Raw genomic sequence first — 21388 nt, 5'->3', positions numbered from 1 at the left:
ACCCCAGCAGATAACAAGGGCCCACTGTATGTGCTTTAAACAGAACAGATGTTTAATTGTTTTAAAAATGTTTGTAATAGTATATATTCACCTAAAACCTTTATTTAAGCTATCTTGGATCCCTTGGTGGGAGAAAGACAGGGCATACATTTGAACAGGCGAATGATGATAAATGAATGTTGCAATGCAAGGCTGAGCCTGAGAGAACTATGGTTGGACATTACGATGGGGGGGCTGAAAGGTACTTGGCTCAATCCACTTCCCAGAATCTGAGTGTAACTTTGCCACTGCAGTTTGAAAGAGTGTTCTTCTGCACTGGAAACTGCCAGTTTGCATTAATTTCTGATTTCCCCCCCAGATGATTGCTAGAATAATGTCAATGAAAAGTATGGGATTTTCAAGTGCTGAACTTTGGGCCATCGAGAATTTCTTTCCTGCAGAATAAAACCCCAAAGGACAGCCATGTGTGTATGATGCAAACATTGCAAATGTCTGTCATGCTTAACTGTCAAGAAGTGGTGTGCCAGCTTTCAGTGTGGAGATTTTGAGACTGAAGAGATGCTGCAAGGTCTCGGAGGCCTTCAGCAGTGTCAACTCCTGAAATTGTTGAGTGGGCTCATGAACTGATTTTGGCATTTAGGCGAATCTCAGATTAAAAACTTGCTGAGAAACTAGAGCTGTGATTCCCAAACTTTGGCCCTCCAGATGTTTTGAACTTCAGCTCCCAGAATTTATGACTATTGGTCAACCTAGCTGGGGCTTATGGGAGCTGAAGTCCAAAACACCTGGGTGACCAAAGTTCAGGAACTACTGTACTAGAGATATCCTAGGAACACAACGGGTTTATAATTCATGAACAGTTGGCTATAGAGAAGCTGTTAGCCAAGTGGGTGCTGAACTGTTTAAATGCTGACCAGGGGGAAAAAACGAGTGGATACTTCGCAGTTGATTTTGCAGCATTTTGAGCAATCAAGTGATAATTTTTTGGAATGATTCATCACTGTTGATGAAACATGGTTACTTCACTATGATCTGGAGGCCAAACAACAGGCCTTGCAGTGATGGCAAGTGAGTTGTCCAAGGCAGAAGAAATCAAAGACCCAAAAATCAGCAGGAAAAGTCGTGGCCTTAGTTTTTTGGGGATAAAGAAGGGTATTTTGATGACTGTCTTCAGAAGGGCCAAACAGTTATTGCAGAATACTACTCTAACCTGCTGTGGTCAATTAAAGGAGACGCTGAAGGAATGCCTTCTTTAATCTTTAATGCGCCACCAGCTTGACAAAACAAAGGCAGATGTGGTGCATTTAAAACAATCTGGTTCTGCTCTCTAGTGAGACAAGTGGTGGAGCTAAACACAGCAGATATCTTGAGTTGCTTTAACTCAGCAAATTCACCTTTTTCCTTTTAAGCTCTTCCATCCAGAAACAGCCATTCATTTTAAAGGAATGAGGGCAACTTTCAGAAGTAATACATTCTCTCCTGGAGGACCATGCCCTTTACCTCCCTTGGCACTCTGATTTCTCTTTAAGAAGGCCTCTCAAGCTCTCTAAAGATTATGGAGAAGTTTGGTTAAGTTTATACCTTTCTTCCCAGTGCCAATTTTTCAAACCCAGAAGGTATGTTTTTCAAGCCCAGATAGAGGCCCCTGAAACATATCAAAATTGTCTCTGTACCCTTTAAAAGGCAAGAGATTTTTCTAAGGGAAAAAGGGGGTTTCAGGAGTATGAGGGTCCACACTTTCCCCACCCTACGTCTAAAACATTCTAAATTCAAGTTTGTTTACTACTAGGGACAGTTCTTTTGGTGAAAACACTGAAGTACAGTATGCTCAACCTGACCTAGGCAAATCTATAAATTCAAGTATAACATTTTAAGTGTGAAACCTGTGCAAGATGAACTACATAATGCAGGTAAATATAAGAAGGATCCATATTCTGCAGCCAGAATACCCAGAGCCCAGGATGTCAGATCTCATTTTTGATTAATATTATAAGCAGATGCCTGTATCATAATGCAAAACTTTATTGTGACTACCTTACCCACATTGTCCAAGAGGGAAATCAATAGAGCTTCTGGATACATTGGCCTAAATCTAATCACTTTGTTGTTGTTAAGTGCCTTTTAGTTGATTCTGATTCATGGTGACCCCATGGATGAGACATCTCCAAGATTCCTTATCCTCCACTGCTCTGCTTAGGTCTTGCAAATGCATAGAGTCCACCCAACTATCACGTGGTCTTCTTCTCTTTCTGCATCCCTCCACCTTCTGTAGCATTATTATCTTTTCCAGTGAGTCTTGCCTTCTCATGATGTGGCCAAAGTATGACAGCCTCAACTTCATCATCTTGGGTTCCAGGGAGATTTCAGGTTTGATCTGTTCTGGGACCCATTTGTCTGTCTTTTTGGCTGTTCACAGTATCCTCAGCACTCTTCTCCAGCACATTTCAAATGAATTTATTTTCCTCTTATCCACTTTCCTCACTGTCCAGATCATGGCAACAGGGAAAACAATGGCTTATATGATTCATGCTTTCGGGCTCAATTATGTATCTTTATATTTTAGGATCTTTTCTATTTCTTTCATAGCTGCCCTTCCCATTCCCAGTCTTTTGCTGATCTCTTGAATACAGTCCCCATTCTGAACAATACCTTGACCCAAGGTATGGGAACTCTTTTACTATTTCTATTTCATAATTGCCAAGGATGAATTTGTGTAGCTCCTCCAAGGTCATTATTTTTGTTTTCTTTATGTTCAGCAGTAAGCTTGCCTTTTCACTTTCTTCTTTGATCTTTCTTACTAGTTGTTCCAGGTTGATTCTTCCTGTCTTCACTCCTCCTTCTTCTGTGTCCAAGCCTGCTTTTTCCTATATTTTCTGCATACAAGTTGAACAGATAAGGTGAAAAAAAAATTGGGGGAGGGCAATTTTGCCTTGTCTGATCCCTTTACCAATTGGGAACCATTCTGTTTCTTCAAATTGTGTTCTAACAGCAGCCTCTTGTCCTAAGTACAGATTTCTCATCAGGACTATCAGATGTGGTGGCAAGCCCTTGTATTTAAGAATATTCCATAGCCTTTCATGATCTATGCAAAGACTTTGTTATAATAAAATGTTTAAAACACACACACATATGCCGATTTTATTTTTGAATTCTTTGGTGCACTCCATTAGCTATTGTATGTTTGCAATGTAGTCCCCAGTGCTTCTTCCTTTTCTGAACCCCACTTACACCTCTGGGATTTTTCTCTTCATATATGGTTGGAGTCTGTTGCAGAATTTTTAACATAATTTTGCTTGCTTGGAAAATTAATGCTATAGTCCTATAGCGGCTGCAGTCCTTTGTGTCTCTTTCTTTGTGAATGGGGATGTACAGTGGCGCCTCTGCATACGCAGACTTTTTATAAGCGGCTTTGAGCATACGCGATCAAGCCACTGGGCGCGCGCGGGGTGGAAGGGGCGGCGCGTCCCATTCAGTTGAATGGGTGTGCACACCTGTTGCGCTGCGTGTGCGCCTATTGCGCTGCGCGTGCGCCCGTTGCGCCCCGCGCACCTCTGCGCCGCCGTGCACGAGCCCCATTGTTTACAATGGGGCTCGAGCATAGGCAGAAATTGCCATACGCGGCGGGCTCCGGAACGGATCCCCCGTGTATGCCGAGGTTCCACTGTATATTGATCCTTTCCAATCTGTTGACCAGTTTTGTTTTCCATATTTGTTTCCCAATCTAATCACTAGACATATTGAATCAGTTGCTGAATATTAAAGTGAAACCATTAAATGGTTTTCCAATCTAATCACTTCAAGAATCATATTGGAATGATTGCAGAGGGAGTAAGAAAGTGTTTGAAGGTAAGAGTATGTGAAGTGAGTGAAGGGAGTCTGAAGTTTGATAAGGTCAGGGAAGATAGAGAAATGGGAAAGTAATAAGAAAGAATGAGATATAAAAAAGGAGGAGGAAATAAGGAAAAGAAAGTTAAGGAATGTTGAGGAAGTTAAGGGAAGCTAAGGAGGGAAGAATTATGGATGAAAAGAGAGGGGAAAAGAGGGTTCAAAGTAGAGGGTTTTAGAAAGAAAAGAATTGGTGAAGGCCACCAATGTCAAACATATTAGATGACAAATTAGGATTGTAAAATAATATAGATAGTGCTATGTATGTTTGAAAACATGTATCTGTGTTTGCGATGATATGATTAGGATAATATGTGATGTATGATGTTTTTTTAAAAAGATTTTAAAATGTTTAATAAAAAAAAGAATCACATTGAATCAGTTGCTGAATGGTAAAGCAAGCCTTAGATCATTCCAATTAATTAAACAGATGTGGTCTAATAACTGCTGCATGCATCAGCAGCCCAAATATATCCCACAGCAAAGAGAGTTGATTCCTTTGTGAACTAACTGTATAGTAAAGAAACATTTGAATCGAATAGTCAATTGTCTGTGCTACAACCACTACGTGCACAAGGGAAACCTCTGCCACTACTGTGTCCAAGACCTGTAGAACCTATGATCCAGCAAGCCAAACAGAGTTTACCAGTCACATACTATAGCCTGCTGAGTATTCAACCGTGCCTGCTTCTCCAGTCCCAGGATATTATCTAGTAATGGACCTGAATCCTTTGTAGTTTTCCCTACATGGCTGGCAGCTGTAGAGTTTTGTGGCTCCAAGTTGTACAGGGCTGTTATAGACCAAGGTCATTCTTTTGTTCCCTACAGAAATGTCCTTGCTATGCTACAACTGACAGCTGGCAGGACCATATCCCTGAAAACACCTGTTCCATTTCCAGACAGCATCATCATGCCATTGCATTCTGTAAAATAACTTTTGTCCTTTCATCCCACTTCTCCCCAACCCCTCTTCCCTTAATTTTTCCTCCCACCTATTCTGTAATATATCAGGGTGTAATGGACAGAACATGCCATGTCCCACCATTCTCATGACTTTGAATTAATCTAGTCCTTTATCAGAGGCCTGAATAAAAGGAGAAATCTGTTCAAATTTAGAATGATAGACAGTGTGGAAGTAGGAGTATCTTGGCTAGTTCCCCCCTCCACAAGTTCAATGGTGCCTCTTGTTCACAGATTATTTACTATGCTGATAAAATTAGGACTGATTAAGAATACTGAAATAAGGTTCAATTGGACTGAATCTCTAATAATTGAACTCCCCCACCATGTTAATCATCTATACAGCCTCTCTCCTAGTCCTATACATACTTGCTCAGAATGAACTCCATTCAATATGATTTACTTCCAGTTCAGTATGTAAGCAGGTATTCACATGCAGGTATGAGTATGAAGTCTTCGAGGGGGTATAACGCTAGGTAAAGACATTTTTGTGCAGTCAGGCCTTTTACACTGATAAGGACTGGGTTTTAATGTTGTGCTATATAAATTTTAATGGTTTGTATTTTAACATGTTATATTTTCATTTATAAATGTTTTAACTCTAAATAATTTTGTAGCACAAAGGTCACACATGGAGTATGACCAGTATTTTGTAGCACAAAGAGCACACATGCAGTATGACTAAGCTTCTGAGATACCCAAAGGTTCTCTTTATCCACAAACTACCATAACAGGCTATATTTCTCATCATCCAACTAGCACCAATACCTAAAGCAAATGTATGTATGTATTTCAAAATTGAAAATCTGATTCAAACAGTCAAGATAGTTTTCTTGGTGACTTTAATTGCTTTGCATTAAATTGGTTAACCCTGGGCTAGACCGTCTCTTCAGACACATTCTTGAGTAGCATATGTTTAAGTCTTGTTACACAGCAGAAACAAGAACACTCCAGATACCCCCATGCATCTTCCAACCTCCATTTTCCAAGTCTGATGGATACATATGCCCCTCCTCCCCAAATGAAGCAGAGCAAGCCACTTCTGTCTGTGAGTTTATTGGTTCCCATCAATTTTCCATAGTGTCCTGTCATCACATATTCTCTCGTTTCACCCTGTGTAGGTGACAATGCAAAGGCACATAATGTTTGACAGTGAAATGGCCCCTGCAGAGGGGAGAGACAGAAATTGCCGCAGAGCATAGAGTGGAAGCCCAAGGCTGTCAAGATTGTACTTAGATGTGCCTGACCAATGCATGCATCAGACAGAAGATGAGACATCCATGTGGCACTGAGGTATGGATGCCACCTGGGGCCAGCCAGCCAGCTTTTCAACATGCAATCTAAAGCAGCTGGCCTTCTACTGGAATGGGGACACTCCTTCCTTACCACTATAGGGCAGCCACTTGACTGCTGGTCGCTTCAAGGCTGATCTTTGGTAGACTTTCCAAGAGGTGGGATTAAATGCCTAAGGTCTGGCAAGGGACTGGCAGAAATGGCATTACTCAAATGTAGGGGAGGATTTGGTTATCACTCCACCCTCCCACATCAACAGAGAAAGGATTACATGAAATGGGGCCCAGAGACATCCCTTTGTGTCCTGTGAAAGTCCCATGAATCCCAGTTTTCTGGAGGACTTCTCAGACTGCATTATCCAACAGCAGCCACTGGCATGCCAGGATCTGGCAGGAGAAACTCTGCAGCAGTAGTTTCAGGAAGACATCAACCCGACTTGGATGGGCAGCTGGAAGAACCCCAAGAACACACAAAACCCAGATCCTGAGGAAGAGGAAACACTTAGTCTGAAATTATTTAGCACCACCTACTGCCACGTTGTGGAACTGCTAGAGACCAAGTTAAGAGGCAGGCAATGAGCTTGAAATTCCCCTCATATACGGGACACTCCCTGACCACATCAGCAGTTTGATGTTTAATCCAGCTGGTGCCAATGTTACCTACTAGTCCACCTCCTCGCCTCACTTTGACTTCTACTAGCTGCAGTTTTGGTGGAGGGACTGGGAACTGCTAACCCAAATCTATCTTTGCTTCATCCAACGTGAAAATGCCGCCAGTAGTTCCGGAGAAGGTGTATGTGGTCACAGTGTAGAGACAAGAGCTGTGTGGCAAAGATACACTCTACAAGGGTTGGACCAGGATGCAGGCTTTCGTTCATTGTCAATAGCCCTGAGGGAGCAGCAGAGGGAGGCAACCCTGGCAGGAACAGAGGAACAGCCACTGTGGCCAGGCGTAGTTTCCCAGGTTGATCGATTCTCGTTGTGCTCATGATAGGCAGCAGTTTGATGGTTTTGTGTTTCGAGCCTAGGACACAAATATATGTAGGGTTAAGAACCACAAGAAATGGGGGCCCATTCTTCCCTCTCTCTCCTGAGATGGGGCTGGTCCTATACTAACAAAACTGACCTTAAAAAAACCCTACACCTCATACACAAGGCTCACATTGATTGACATGCCTACCATGTCCAGTTCCACATTTGCAATCACTCAGGAGGGTTTAATTCCTCTTCAGGCCACACCACATTTCAAACAGAAACAAAGATTGCAATGAAGACATGTTCCATCATTTTGTCATCCTGACTTTGGAATAAAACAGTGCTAAAGATCAATTTAAATGACAACAAAGCAGAGCTTTTGTTAATCAGGTATAAGAAAACTCTTTATTGCTGAACAACATTAAACAGTAATCTGCTTTGTAAAACCTTTTGCAGAATGTTTATGAAAGCAGAAACCAAGCTCTGGAATTATGAACAGGATAGTTCCTCTACAAAGTCCTGGAGTAACTGGAAGACCAACTGCTCTAGTGTGCTCCCCAGACACTGGCCTGATCTTGGATAACCTTGCTAAGATGCAGAACAATCTGTTATCCTCACAAGAGAAGCTCTGCCAGCCAACCAAGTGTATGAACTGAAGAACAGAAAAGTAATACCTCAACTTGCATACCTGTTGTTGCTGCTGCTGCTGTTGCCGCCGGTATTCCTCCTCACTAGCTGAAATGGCCTGAGCCAGTGCTAGATCTTCCTCCTCCTGGGTGCTGTGAACAGACAGAATAAATACATGAAACAGACAAGCAACATAATGAAGATTCTGCTCACCACCCTGCACCAAGAAACTGCACAGAACATTCACATCAAGACAGAGAACACTTAATGCTTCACCACACCTGGGTTCCTAATACTTGGCAAGCCTGCCCAACACAGTGTGTTTGAATGTTCACTCCAATAAGACTAGAATCAGACCTGGATTTGAAGCAACAGATTTGCATTGAACTGTGGACAGCCTATTGGCCCTGCAGTTTGGACAAGATGGTTACAACTATCCCCATTCTATCGAATGCATGTGGGTATTCTAGCACAGTATATTCCTAAAGCCAACCAGTCTTTGTCACTGTGTTGTACCTTCGGGGCTGTGGTTGGGAGGGCACCACCTCTGCCAGGGACATCTCCAAGGCTCGTTGCAATGCTTCCTCTTCAGTCTGAAATATGAGACAACACCAGAGTTAATCAACATTAGGGAGGCCAACAGCCACAGCTGCTTCTTCCACTGGCAGGGCATGTTCTAATGAAGTGGGACTGGGCTTTTGTTCTGCTGCAGTTGCAGACTACCAGAAATTCATCTGTTTTGTATATAACTCGATTTGTACATACGAGAATGTACAAATAGTGGAAAAGAAAAACTGAACACATCAAAATACTAAGATGCACCTCAAAAAACTGGACTCCTACAAAATTCTGATGGCTCAGCTTGAAGAATTTGTTTCTTAAGGTGCAGCTCAAAGACAGGAAGAGGCCCTGTTTCATATGTCCACTAGCCTACAGCTTGATGGAATGGCTGCTAGATGGTAACTGGCTTCTCAAGAATGCTAATAGTGGTCCTGCTTTCCTTCTCTGCTATCACTGCAGCCCTAAGTAAAAAGCAACAAGTAAGAGAGTGTCAAGCCTATGATGACAAAGCAAACAATTTATTTATAATGATTTAAATTCCCAGCTTGTTCACCAGCACTTACCAATCCATTCTGCAGGGCAACAGCTGGTGACAATGTGCTCTGGGGCTCAGGTTCTCTAGCCATTTCAGTAACTCTATATGCAAGATAAGAAAATCATTTGGTACAGTCTTTAAAACATATACATTTGCATGAGAAAATCCTTTGGCAGAGAATCAAAGAGTTGGAAAAGACCACAAGAACCATCTAGTCCAATTCTGTGCCATGCAGGAATACACAAAGCATTCCTGACTGATGGCCATCCAACCTCTGTTTAAAAACCTTCAAAGAAGGAGGCCCCAGCACTTTCCATGATAATGTGTTCCGCTGTCAAACAGTTTTTATTGTTAGAAAGCTCTTCCTTAAGTTTAGGTGGAATTATTTTTCCTGTACATTGAATTTATTGCTCTGGGTCCTAGTCTCTGGAGCAGCAGCAAACAAGCTTGCTCCATCCTCAATATGACATCCCTTCAAATATTTGAATAGAGCTATCATGTCAACATATCTCCACATTAAACATACCCAGATCCCTAAGTCTCTCATCATAGGTCATGGTGTCCAGATCTTTCACCATTTTAGTCACCCTCCTCTGGATACGCTCCAGATTGTCCACATCCTTCTTGCATTGTGGTGCCCAGAACTGGACACAGTATTCTAGGTGAGACCTGACCAAATCAGAATGAAGTGGTACTGTTACTTCCATTGATTTAGACACTATACTCCTATTGATGCAGCATCTTAGAACTGCATAGGCTATTTTAGCTGCTGCATCACATTGCTGACTCATGTTCAGCCTGTAGTCCACTAAGACGCCTAGATATCTTCCACATATAGTGCTGTCATGTCAGGTGTCACCCAGCCTATATCTGTGAATTTCTTTTTTATTGTCCAAGTGTAGTATCTTAATTTCTCTGTTGAAATTCATTTTGTTAGTTATAGTCCAGCTTTCTAATCTGTTAAAGTCATTTTGAATTCTGATCCTGTCCTCTGGTGTATTAGCAACCCCTGCTAAGTTAGTGCCATTAAAAAATTCGATAAGCATGTCCTCTATTCCATCATCCAAATCACTGATAAAGATGTTGAATAGCCCTGGGCCAGGACAGAACCCTAAGGCACCCCAGTGGTCACTTCTCTCCAGGAAGAGGAGGAGTCATTGAATACCTGTTGGGTTTGGTCGGTCAGCCCATTACAAATCCACCTAACACATTTTCTAGCCCATATTTTACTAGCTTTTTTGCAAGGATATCATGGGGGACCTTGTCAAAGGCCTCACTGAAATCAAGATCAGCTACATTCACAGGATTCCTTTCATCTACCAAGCTTGTGACTCTATTTTAAAAAAGAGATAAGATTAGTCTGACATGACTTTGCTTTTAAGAAACCCATGCTGACTATTAGTAACAAAGGGCATTCCTTTCTAAGTGCTCACAGACTATCTATTTAATGATCTGCTCCAGAATCTTTCCTGGTATCGATGTCAGGCTGACTGGGCAATAAATATTTGGGTCCTCTCCGCCACCTTTTTTTTTTTGAAGATGGGGACAACATTTGCCCTCCTCCAGTCTGCTGGGACCTCTACTGTTCCCCAGGAATTCTCCAAGATTATCGACAGTGGTTCTGAAACTACTTCTGCCAGTTCTTTCAATACCCTTGGAAGTAGTTCATTTGGCCCTGAAGACTTGAATTCCTTTAGAATAGACCAGTTTACCTGTACTACCACTTTACCTATCCTGTACTGCATTTCGCCTACTGCATTAACTGCTCCATTTTCCCCAGGTTGCGCCTTGTTCTCCTTGTGGCAGAAGACTGAGGCAAAGAAAGTGTTGAGTAGTTCTGCCTATTATCTGTCTCATGTTAGAATTTAAGCATCTTCTCCACACAGTTGTCCTACCATTTTCTTGGTTCTCCTTTTGCTATGAACATAATAAAAAAAGCCCGTTTATTGTTTTTAATCTTGCAAGCTTGAGTTTGTTTTGTGCTTTAGCTTTTCTGACTTTCTCCCTACATAAGCTGGCTCTTTGAATTTTTCTTTGCAGTCTCCCCTTTTTCCACTTCGTATATATGTCCGTTTTGAGTCTTAGCTCAGTTTAAAGTTCTTTAGACATCCAGCCTGATTTCTTCTCATTTTTACCTTGTGCCTCAAGGAGAAAAAAGAGTAGCCTGAACTGTGATCTATTAGCAGAACCAGCCTGGTGCTAGTGGGGCTCATTAGGGTCAAGGGAGGAATCTATTGCAGCCTTTAAAAAACAGATTAACTGCTACCTCCCAGAGGGCCTTCTCTGCAATTGCTCCCAAGCTATGGAACGGTCTGCCGGACGAGATCCATCAAATTGCCAGCTTAGACAGCTTTAAAAAAGCTGTCAAGATGGATCTCTTCCGGCATGCCTTTCCTGAATAAATGTGTCCGGCCACAGAATCACTGCCCCTCACATCATGTATTAGCCCACTGCTCTGTCCTCGATATATTTTTTTATTCTGTTTTTTATAGTTATTTTAATTGTAACATGTTGAATCCTATTTTAAGGGGGGGAATTTGGGACATAATGCTGTGAATGTGGATATTTTAATGTGTTGTGAGCCGCTTTGATTGTCTAGTCACAGAAAAGCGGGATAAAAATAAGTTTTATTATTTATTTATTAATGTTCATTAGGGATGGTGAATCTGGCCTGTGAGGATACTCTATCTGGCACACATAAATTCCCCTCCCTGAAGCCCAGCCCTTTCTTCCAGCTTATATTTCTAAGAAAACAGCAAGTTCCTTATGCCAGTGCAAGAGAAAGGTAACCTTTCTTGATGAAAGAGAATGCCCTCTTTCTATGCCAAGAAACAGAGGAGCAATCTTCCTTGCCTTTCTCTGCTGTCCTTTCCTCTGTGCAGAGAGGGGTAAGGAACAATTGTTTCTTTGCTTTTCATCAGGGGAGGGAAATGACTGTGATGTCATCCTGCCCCAAAAGATATCTTAGTGAGTTTCCTCTTCTGTTGCGAACAATTTTAGGAGAGGGAGAGCAGTTACAGCTGTTACAATACCTCCAGAAAGCTGCAGCTGCTAGGAAGAGGGTAGAGAACTATGCAGAATCAGGTTATCTGGTGTACCTGCTGGAGGTTGGTAGATTTGTAGCAGAATTCATGGCTTCATTGTTGGATGTAGTGTTTGAAGATGCTTTGGCAGACTTCTGAGCCCTGATGATTGCAGCATTCCTAGTAGAGGGAGACACAAATCTCAGTAAGAGCAACTACATCACTGCCACCCCACTCTTTTCCAGAGACAAACAAGAATCCACTTCAGCACTATCCTTTGCTGCTGTGCCAAGTCAGTCCCAGCAATGGCTTGTGTTACTTTGATGCCCTTCAGCTTCAAGTAATCTGAACTGTAACACAGGCAGCTGATTGAGCACAAATGACAGACATCTTGAAGGTATTGGGAGAACAGCAGGCATCAATACTCCAGCCCCAGAAAACTTTGACACAAATGCCAGAACAGCAAAGGACAGGGAGGAAAGTAAGTACTACTGTAACCCCATCCAAAAGATGGATGCGCATCAGATTTGCCAGATCTATGTTTGTCTGCCTTTTATGCTGTTTTCCCCAAGGCACCTCCATCCATGCCCTTACCCAGCCTTAGATAGCGAATGTCCAGCAGTCCCACTGCACTCATGATCTAGTGGGTGTCGGTGCTTGAGGCAGAAGTTGCCATGACACTGGTCACAGAGAACCTTCATCATCTCTCGCTGCTTGCAGCCAGGTCGCTGACACTTGTTGGTGAAGATCTAGACAGACAAAAACAGTTGAGATTGATCACAGTTAAAAGGGCTGTTAGCAAGCAGATGACTTAACCAGGACATGCATTCTTTGTGTCATAAAAGCCCCCAGCTGTAAGCTTGTAATAGATAAAGAAGGCACCCTTGATTTAATTTATTTAAGCTTTCTCTTCAGAATTGGCTGTTTACAGTAAGTTTTAGGTGACACAGCTCTGCATAGGCATGACTGCCTAAATACTATTTAATTTTGATAGCCATCTCCTCTGTTTTTCTAATCCTTTAAATATTCTCCAGCCAAATTCAATAGACAGACTAAACCAAAAGTGAGAATTCTGTGGCTTTCCATACATAACAATAATCCAGCAGCTCTAGCCAGCATAGTTAATGGTAAGGAATGTTGGGAGCTGCAGTCATGTGAGTTCCACTTCTCCACTAAGCCAAGGGTGGGAAGTCTCTTTCAGCATAAGGGTCAAATGATGGGTGCAGTCAAAGGTAAAAGGGTGAGACAAAAAAACCCAGTACATTTGCTTTCAAAGTTTTTCTTGCTAGGAACACAGACTTAGGAGAGACTTTTAATCTTTCAGAATGGGAGAAAATATCAACCTGGGAAACCACCATACCTATCTATCTATCTATCTATCTATCTATCTATCTATCCATCCATCCATCCATCCATCCCGCTCTTTTCCCAGGACTGGGACTCAGAGTGGCTTCACAGCATTAAAAACAGTACATTTAAAAACATAAAAAATTAAATGAAAAAATAAATAATAATAATAATAATAAGTACATTAAAAAGGAATTAAATTATTACAATATTAAACAGTTATTAAAGGAATAAAACATATTTAAACAAGATAAAATTGTAAATGAGAGGGGGGAAAACTAACAAATTTTAAAAATGGTCCAACATCCCAGCCTGTCCTTATAACAATTCCTTAAACGCATGTCTTCACCTGCCGGTGGAAAGCCATCAAGGAGGGAGCCGTTCTGATCTCCCTTGGCAGGGAGTTCTAGAGTCTAGGGGCAGCCACCAAGAAGGTCCTCTCTCACATCCCCACCAGCTGTGTTTGTGATGGTGTTGGGATGGAGAGAAGGGCTTCTCCAGAAGATCTCAGAGTCCGGGCAGATTCATACCAAGAGAAACGGTCTGCCAAATAGTGTGGACCTGAGCCATGTAGGGCTTTGTAGGTAATAACCAGCACCTTGAATTGTGCCCGGAAACACACTGGCAGCCGATGAAGCTGTTTCAATAAGGGCGTTGTATGATCTCTGTAACCTGCCCGTTAACAGCCTGACAGCAGCTCTTTGAACCAGCTGAATTTTCTGAACACTTTTCACGTAGAGCCCATTACAGTAGTCCAAATGTGATGTAACCAAGACATGTACCACCGTGGCCAGATCTTGTTTCTCAAGGAACGGGTGCAGCTGGCGTACAAGTTTTAAATGTGCAAAAGCACTCCTGGTCATAGCAAAGACCTGAGCCTCCAGGTTCAAAGCTGGGTCCAAGAGTACTCCCAATCTGCGAACCTCTGTCTTCTGGGAGAATGTGACCCCATCTAACACAGGCTGGATCCGTATTCCCCAATCTGCCTTCCGACTGACCAGAAGCACCTCTGTCTTGTCTAGATTAAGTTTCAACTTGTTTGCCCTCATTCAGTCCATTACTGATGACAGACACTGGTTTAGGACCAGGACAGGATCCTTGGATTGAGGTGGAAAGGAGTAGTAGAACAGAGTGTCATCTTCATATTGATGACACCGCACTCCAAAATTCCAGAAACAATATAATGGGAAACGGGAATGGCCATCTTCACTCCCCTGCTTATGGATCATAGTCCAGAGGTTTCTGAGACTTGGATGTCACCATATTGTCCTCGCTCAACATCAGGAAGCTGCACACTAAATTCTAATAAGCCCAAAACAATGTTTCCTACCAGAGACAATAGAGGGAGTGAGTGACTCATCTCCTACCTTGCGTTTACGTTGGGCTGGATCTGATTTGCAGTCCTGGTCAATGTGTGCTCCCACAACAATATCAGGCATCTCTCCTCGCTTCACAGGGATGGGTGTGCTGCAGAGTGGGCACACAGGTACCTGTACATCCTGGGGCCAGAACAGAGGCTAGGTTATCTACAATGCCCATTCTCTTAGTTCAATTTACACAGAGACCACCTGCACCACAATATTTTTTTTAATAATCTTTATTGAATTTTGATGTATAAAAAAGAGAAAGTCAAACACATTTCTTTTCAAGCACCACAATATTTCAACAGATCCCCACCTCCCAACGTTTTAACCCCCCAAGTCAACATCTGGCATTAGCTGGAAAGCCCATACACTATTTTTCTCTCCCATCTCAGTGCACATGCACACTATTTCCTACTCCAGGTTTCACAATCCATATACATAGATTTTTCCTGCACACATTTTATTTCCCCGCTCAATCTCAGAACACAGGAATGAGAGCCCCTTCTTACTCATTGAGATCCAGGGAACAATGGGGGGAAGGGAAGTACAGAAGTGTCTCAGCCCACCACTAACATTCAGGCTCCACTAATACTGCTGTTCCTGTGTTGCTGTTAAGAGCAAGGAAATAGCAATCTTGGCAGCATGACTGACAGATGTTAGGACAGGCATTCACATTCTTCCAGCACCCTGATTGAGATCACTGACCCAGCGCTGCAAACTGCAGCACTGGAACAATTCCCCATCCCTACCAGTTGATCAGTTGGGCTTCAGGGGAAGAGGACAGGGTTTGCACAAACACTCCTGCTCAGGGTCCCAGCCACCCATAGCCAGGCACTCCCACCAAATGCTATAGGTGCCAGAATTCACTTTGTTGCTTCAATCATTTCAGGAATTGCTGGTGTTGTGGCTGTGGCCCTATCTTTCTCTTAAGCCTATTGGCACTATGTTATGTCATTTTTAAAGGGATAAAGTACACACTAAGTTAAATACATAAGTTAAGTTAAATAAAGTACACACTAAGTTAAATAAAGTACACACTAAGTTGAGCGTCATTTTCTCTCTTACTCCAAAATAAGGGTGTGCACACAAATAGGAAAGTTTTAAACTCCATTGGTGTTACTTGAGGTTTTTCTTAAGTTTCCATCACATCATGGGGAGACCTGGGCTCCATACAGACAGGCCAAAATAAGGACTGGAGCGCAGATTTGGCACAGCTTCTGGACTCTTAGGACTCAAGCATTATTTAAATAGCATACCTTCAAAGTGACCCGAAGCAGCTTTATTTTGGCCTGTCTGTATTGGGCCCAGGTTACTTGGAGGACCGCCTCTCCCCGTATAATCCGCCTCGCACATTCAGGTCAGCCGGGAAGAATTTGCTGAGGGTGCCAACTGCGAGATATGCGTCGACCTCGCAAAGGGCCTTTTCCATCTCGGCCCCACAAATTTGGAACACCCTTCCCGATGAGCTCCACTCCATCACCTCCCTGGATCTCTTTAAAAAGAGACTCAAGACCTTCTTTTTCCATCAAGCTTCCCCCATGTGCCTTCATATGTGTGGTTTCCTCCCTGATATGTATCTTGTACCATTGATTATCAACTCAGCTGGCTTTGATATGGTTTTTATGGCTTTAAATTGTGATTGAATTTTTATTGTCAAGTTTTAATGTTATGTATATACCGTGTTGTTATTTTTGATTATTGTATTTTGTATTCTTTGTTGTGCACCGCTTTGATCAGTTTTGGAAAAGCGGTATATAAATAAATTTTATTATTATTATTATTAAGAAGGAAAAAAAAAACTACAGAGGATTTTTAATGCCTATGACTTGAAGGCACACAAGAACAACAATCTACACATAATGGTCCCAGTTTTGGGAGTAAGGAAGAAATAACTGAAGCTCAGATGCAACCTACATATTTAATACAGTGCACACTTAAGGAGAGCTCTCAAAAAATAACTTCATTCCTATCAGGATTCATCCTCTTATTTCACCAAAGTTAAGTACCCAGCCATGATACAGAAGTCACAATTTCTGCAGTTAGATAGGAAGGGCAAACAAACAGTGCTGGATGTTTTCAATGTAGAGATGGTACTGAAGCCCAGCTCTCTAGATAACTTTGCAAAATGGTCACATCCACAGTGAAGAAGACAATTCTGTGCAGTGGTGAACAACCTCCTACCATAATTCCTCTCCAACTTCAATGTGGGGAATACTCAGAACACATCAAGTACACTTCTGTGACATGTTCCACAACTCCCTCCCCCAGATGTCGAGTCCAAAGACAGCAACATTCAATAACTTATTGGTCTCCTGAGTGCATGCACTGCTGAAGGACACAAATACAATGCTGATGCTCTGCTCAAATTGAGAATCTCTGGCTAAGATTCAAGGATTTAACAGTAACCAGGTGCCCTTGAAGCTGCGAAGCTGCCACCTTCAAGATGTTCCAATTAAAAAAAAAGATTACATAGAGTTAGGAAAGTAGTGAGCTGGGAGCTCCAACTTAGTTTTCGTAGCAAAAAGCTGATCCTCAAGCATTACAGTACATCTGACAACCCATCTTCTTCAAGGATCATTAACATTCCAAGCCAGCAGCTACAATTACTTTCCTCTGATTATCTCTCATCATCTAAAACGATGATCCAATCAATAAATTAGAGTTCTTCTGCCTGCTCCCCTTCACCACCAATCAACAAAGTTTGCATAAATTGGCAGTACTAATCCAGAACCATAAAGCAAGCAAGCTTATTCAATTTATACTGAATTTGGAAAAATAAAGGTTTGGTCTAATTTCCTGTCTCTAACAGGCAGAAACGAACCGAAATTGCAACTGGGGTAAACATTTATTACTTCTTCAACAAGTACACAACATGAAATGCTGTTTGAAAGTCTGCTGAACCTGAAAGCTGACCCAAACAAACAGGACAAGACTCAGTTTCAGACAGCTCAAACTAGTTCTGTGCTAGAATTTACTGCTCTGAAAGCAAATAAGCACTGAACTCTTGTCAGTAAACTACATGGCAAACTTAACACAGTAAGCACATTATAACTAAGACTCCACAAAGAAAGCATGGCTGGGCTTATCAAGCTATTTTTCATTCATTAACAGTTTTACTGACTGGCAATAGCAGGTACAATAATATCAGGTAATAAATTTAGTTACTTGTGATGCTGAATAAAACAGTTTGGGGATGGCAGGGAACATCCTGAAACAACTGTGTTGATGCCTTGCATCACCTGCTTCTTCCAGTGTCTTAACAAAGCAGCCACTATGCAATTAGCTGAACAAAGTGTCATCTCCTAAATGTCAATTGCTGTATTGCTCGATTTATGGGCCACTGAAGAACAGCATATCCAGTCTACCCAGCCTCATGGGCCAGCTGTCAAATGAGACAGAGAGATGGTTGTCAAAAATCATGAAACCGTACATTATTAGCTCAGAGCAGTTGCCATGTGAACATTATCAGTCTAACTCCGCTTTTTCCTAGCTCTTTCAGAGGCTGAAGATAAATAACTTCATTCACAGGAGGGGAGCTTTTGCTCTATGAACAGGGCAAGGTCAATGAGCTAGAAGTACATATGCACAGAGCCTCTCCCTATCCTGCTGAATACCTAAGGTCCTATTCCCTCCCTCCTTCTGTTCACTTACCTTTTTGTAAGCTGAAGTGCAGCTGTGATGGGCATAGGCAACGTGGTCTGTGCAGAATAGTTGTTCACAGGCATCACATTTAAGAGGGAGAAAGTCTGTGGGCAGAAAAGGACAAGATAATGAAGAAACACTATTTTCTTCCCTGCAGCCCACCAATGAACAATCTGCATAGTCTGCTGTACATCCTAAGAGTGGAACAGCCAGAGTACTTGTTCATTTTAAGGGAATATGCCTCTTCAGGGATACATAGGGAAGGAACTGCACAGTTTAATGGCAGCTATTGATTATGAAAGCAAAACAGAGATGAGAAGACATTGAAAAGAAAGAGGATAATACTTCTTTTACCCTATTTTATTTCCTGGATCTTCACATCTCTAGGGGAAAAAAGTCACAAAAGAGATGTTGGACTGGAAAAGTGATCCAGCCTTCCTCTTTAACTAAATTCCTCACTATAGGGTCCCAATAACCAATATATCACATTCAATTCATGGGAAAAATTCCCGTTGAGATCTTAAAATAAACAGAAGCAGGAAAATGCTTCTGGAAAGAAACTACTCAAGATTTGTGGTAATCAAGAAACACAGCTAGAACCACAGACCACAAAGAAGGTGGCTGAGTTGTGGATAATCCAAGAAAATGTTCTTGAATGCTAACCACTCCCACAACCTTTACATGTTCACAGCTCTCCGTTTTCTGTACAATGATGTGTGTGAGCCTCCATGTCTCAACATCAGTCTCACAAATAGTGAGACTTACATATTTGTAAAAATGTACGAGATCAACATTAAATTCAAACTCCCAGGAACACAAAATACCTCCTAGGATTCTGAAAAGGATCCAGATATTTGATATTACCTGCTACTATCAGCAGCTTCTTGATACCTCTGTTACCAAGCATGTTATCAATAGTATTGGCATGGTGAGACACTTCATTATGGAATATACAAGTGTCTAAAACATTTTCAAATTCTGTATAGGAAGCCCCAGCAGCAAGCTCTTAATTTGGAGCTATCTTGATCAGTCTTGCTGCCTAGATTAGATGAACATCTGGACAGTGATCTTGCTTAAGAATGCGTCCAGAGGAGACACATACAGTTATTTAAAAATAACAAGAGTTATATCATGATCATTAGTACTCTACCAACTTCCTCTGGGAATTAAACTTACGTCATTACTGTAAGAACCAAAGCAACTGAGAATACCAAGACTTTAAAACGGGGAAACAATGGTGCACCTTTATGGAGAATTCCTTCCTTTCCTGTTTTCTTTCTAAAATAATTTATGGCAACACAATGGGACAGACCTTTTAACACTGATGAGAACCTTTAAAAGCATGTGCTATAGCTACCACATGGCATGTTACACAAACAGCAACACATCACCACTGTAATAGGCACAGCAGACCAAAGAAACTGATTCTGAAGCCCTACTAATGAGATTTATGCCAACTCCCCCAGGCCACAACGTTTAAAAGCTGCTGAGAAAAAACACAATGCCCTTGAAGAATATGAAGCTCTAATGCTCTAAGTATACTGCTTTATTTATTTGGAGCATTTCTACCCTGCTCTTCACTCTTCTAATAATAATAATAATAAATATAATAATAATAATAATAATAATAATAATAATAATACTAAGCTCCGCTACAAACCACATCACCCTGCTCCTAGCGCCGAGGAGGAAACGGAAAGCCCCATCCTCCAACACACAACTGGAAACAGAAGCCTACATTCTCCCAAGCTGCTTCAGGGGCTGTCATTTGCTGCTTGCCTCTGCACACACTATTAAAGGCATAGCCGTGTCAGTCTGGGAAATCAGTATGACAAGGCTGGTCTCAAAGGTGCTAGACAGCCCCTTTACATACATGCTCTTAAGTCTCATGCCAGCTGTTCCTTCCTTCCTTCAGGGAGGAGAAACAAGCGGCTCATGCGCACAATCCAGGCATGGCAGCTGAAGGCACGTTCTCACCAAGGCGCTTGCAGGATGGTTCTGAGCAATGGGCGCCCAGATCGGGGAACTCCATGGCGCTGGAAGGTGGGTCGACGGAGGGGCGCAGCAGCAAGAGTCCTGTCTGGAAGGGAGGAAAAGGGTCAGTAGAGAGGAAGGGTGCCAGTGGAGCAGCGGTCTGAGCATTGGACTAGGACTCTGGAGATCGGGGTCTGGATCCCAGTTCTGCCATGAAGGATCCCACTGGGTGACCTTGGGCAAGTCACACTCTCTCAGCCTCCTCAGGGAAAGGCGAAGGCAAACGTTCCCTGAACAAATTTCGCCAAGAAAACCCTATGAGAGGGGACAACTCAGGGTTGCCATGCGTCAGAAAGGACTTGAAGGCACACAACCACTAATAAGACGTGACAGTTTCTTTAGGTGTGGATAAGAAAATAATGGCAAGGACAAACCTCCCCTGAACAAACCTCGACAGGATTTCTCCACCAAGCCTGTTGTTGTTGTTGTTGTGTGCCTTCCAGTCCTTTCTGGCTTATGGCAACCCCAAGGCGAACCCATCATGGATTTTTCTCGGCAAGGTTTGTCCAGAGGCGCTTTGCCCTGGCCTTCCCCTGAGGAGGCTGAGAGAGTGTGACTTCCTGCCCAAGGTCACCCAGTGGGCTTCGTGGCAGAGCTGGGAATCACACTCTGGTCTCCTGAGTGGCAGAACAACACCCAAAGCACAACACACAACAACAACAACAACAGAAGGGAGGGAGGAAATGCAGGGCAAGCAGAGGAGGAGGCAGGCGCTGAGGGGAAAGGAAAGGAAGGGAAGAAGCTGAGACAGTGGCGGCAGCGCCACTCCTCTGGGGCCAAGCGCCTACGGAAGCGGCGAAGGGCCAAAAGGGCCAGGAAGCCCCAAAGGAGAGAAAATAGGACTCAGAGGAGGAGGATGGGACCAGCGCCCACCAAGAACTCACCCTCTTCTTCTTCCTCCTCAGCTGCGAAACGGGGGCTCTTTTCACCCCGCCCACTTCCGGTCTGGGCGCCAATGACGTCATCCTGCACACTCATCCAGCTTTTCCAATCCCGGTGGAACGCTGGGAAATGGAGTCCGGTGGTGGTGGTGTGTCGTGCCTCCCGTGCGCGTGCGCAGTCTCCCTTCGAGCCTCTATGGCGATAAAGAGAGCATCCGGAACGGCGCGGTGCATGACGGTAGTTGAAGTCATTCGACGCGTA

The 21388-nt window shown here is 42.8% G+C and overlaps 1 protein-coding gene across 3 annotated transcripts; it reads right to left on the bottom strand.

Moving 5' to 3' along the window:
- Positions 1-5612: 5612 nt before the first annotated feature.
- On the bottom strand, positions 5613-21272 carry LOC149314059 (AN1-type zinc finger protein 2B-like). 3 transcript variants are annotated; one of them, XM_089520430.1, is made up of 10 exons: positions 21130-21272; positions 20189-20291; positions 18221-18315; positions 14573-14704; positions 12453-12607; positions 11934-12038; positions 8864-8936; positions 8256-8332; positions 7801-7891; positions 5613-7161 (listed from the first exon to the last, which is right to left on the bottom strand). In XM_089520430.1, the coding sequence occupies exons 1-10, from the start codon at positions 21208-21210 to the stop codon at positions 7123-7125; spliced, it is 951 nt and encodes a 316-aa protein (XP_089376556.1). In that variant the 5' UTR covers positions 21211-21272; the 3' UTR covers positions 5613-7122. The 3 variants fall into 3 exon arrangements, with proteins under 3 accessions (XP_089376556.1, XP_089376558.1, XP_089376559.1); XM_089520432.1 differs by lacking the exon at positions 21130-21272 and adding an exon at positions 20635-20896; XM_089520433.1 differs by lacking the exons at positions 5613-7161; positions 7801-7891; positions 8256-8332 and adding an exon at positions 8341-8761.
- Positions 21273-21388: the final 116 nt, after the last annotated feature.

This window comes from Sceloporus occidentalis, unplaced genomic scaffold (assembly GCF_023333645.1).
Source record: "Sceloporus occidentalis isolate IW3139 unplaced genomic scaffold, rSceOcc1.0.p SCAF_4, whole genome shotgun sequence".
Taxonomy (NCBI): Eukaryota; Metazoa; Chordata; class Lepidosauria; order Squamata; family Phrynosomatidae; genus Sceloporus; species Sceloporus occidentalis.
Note: the sequence above shows the minus strand (reverse complement) of the source record. Positions and strands in the feature narration are given on the sequence as shown.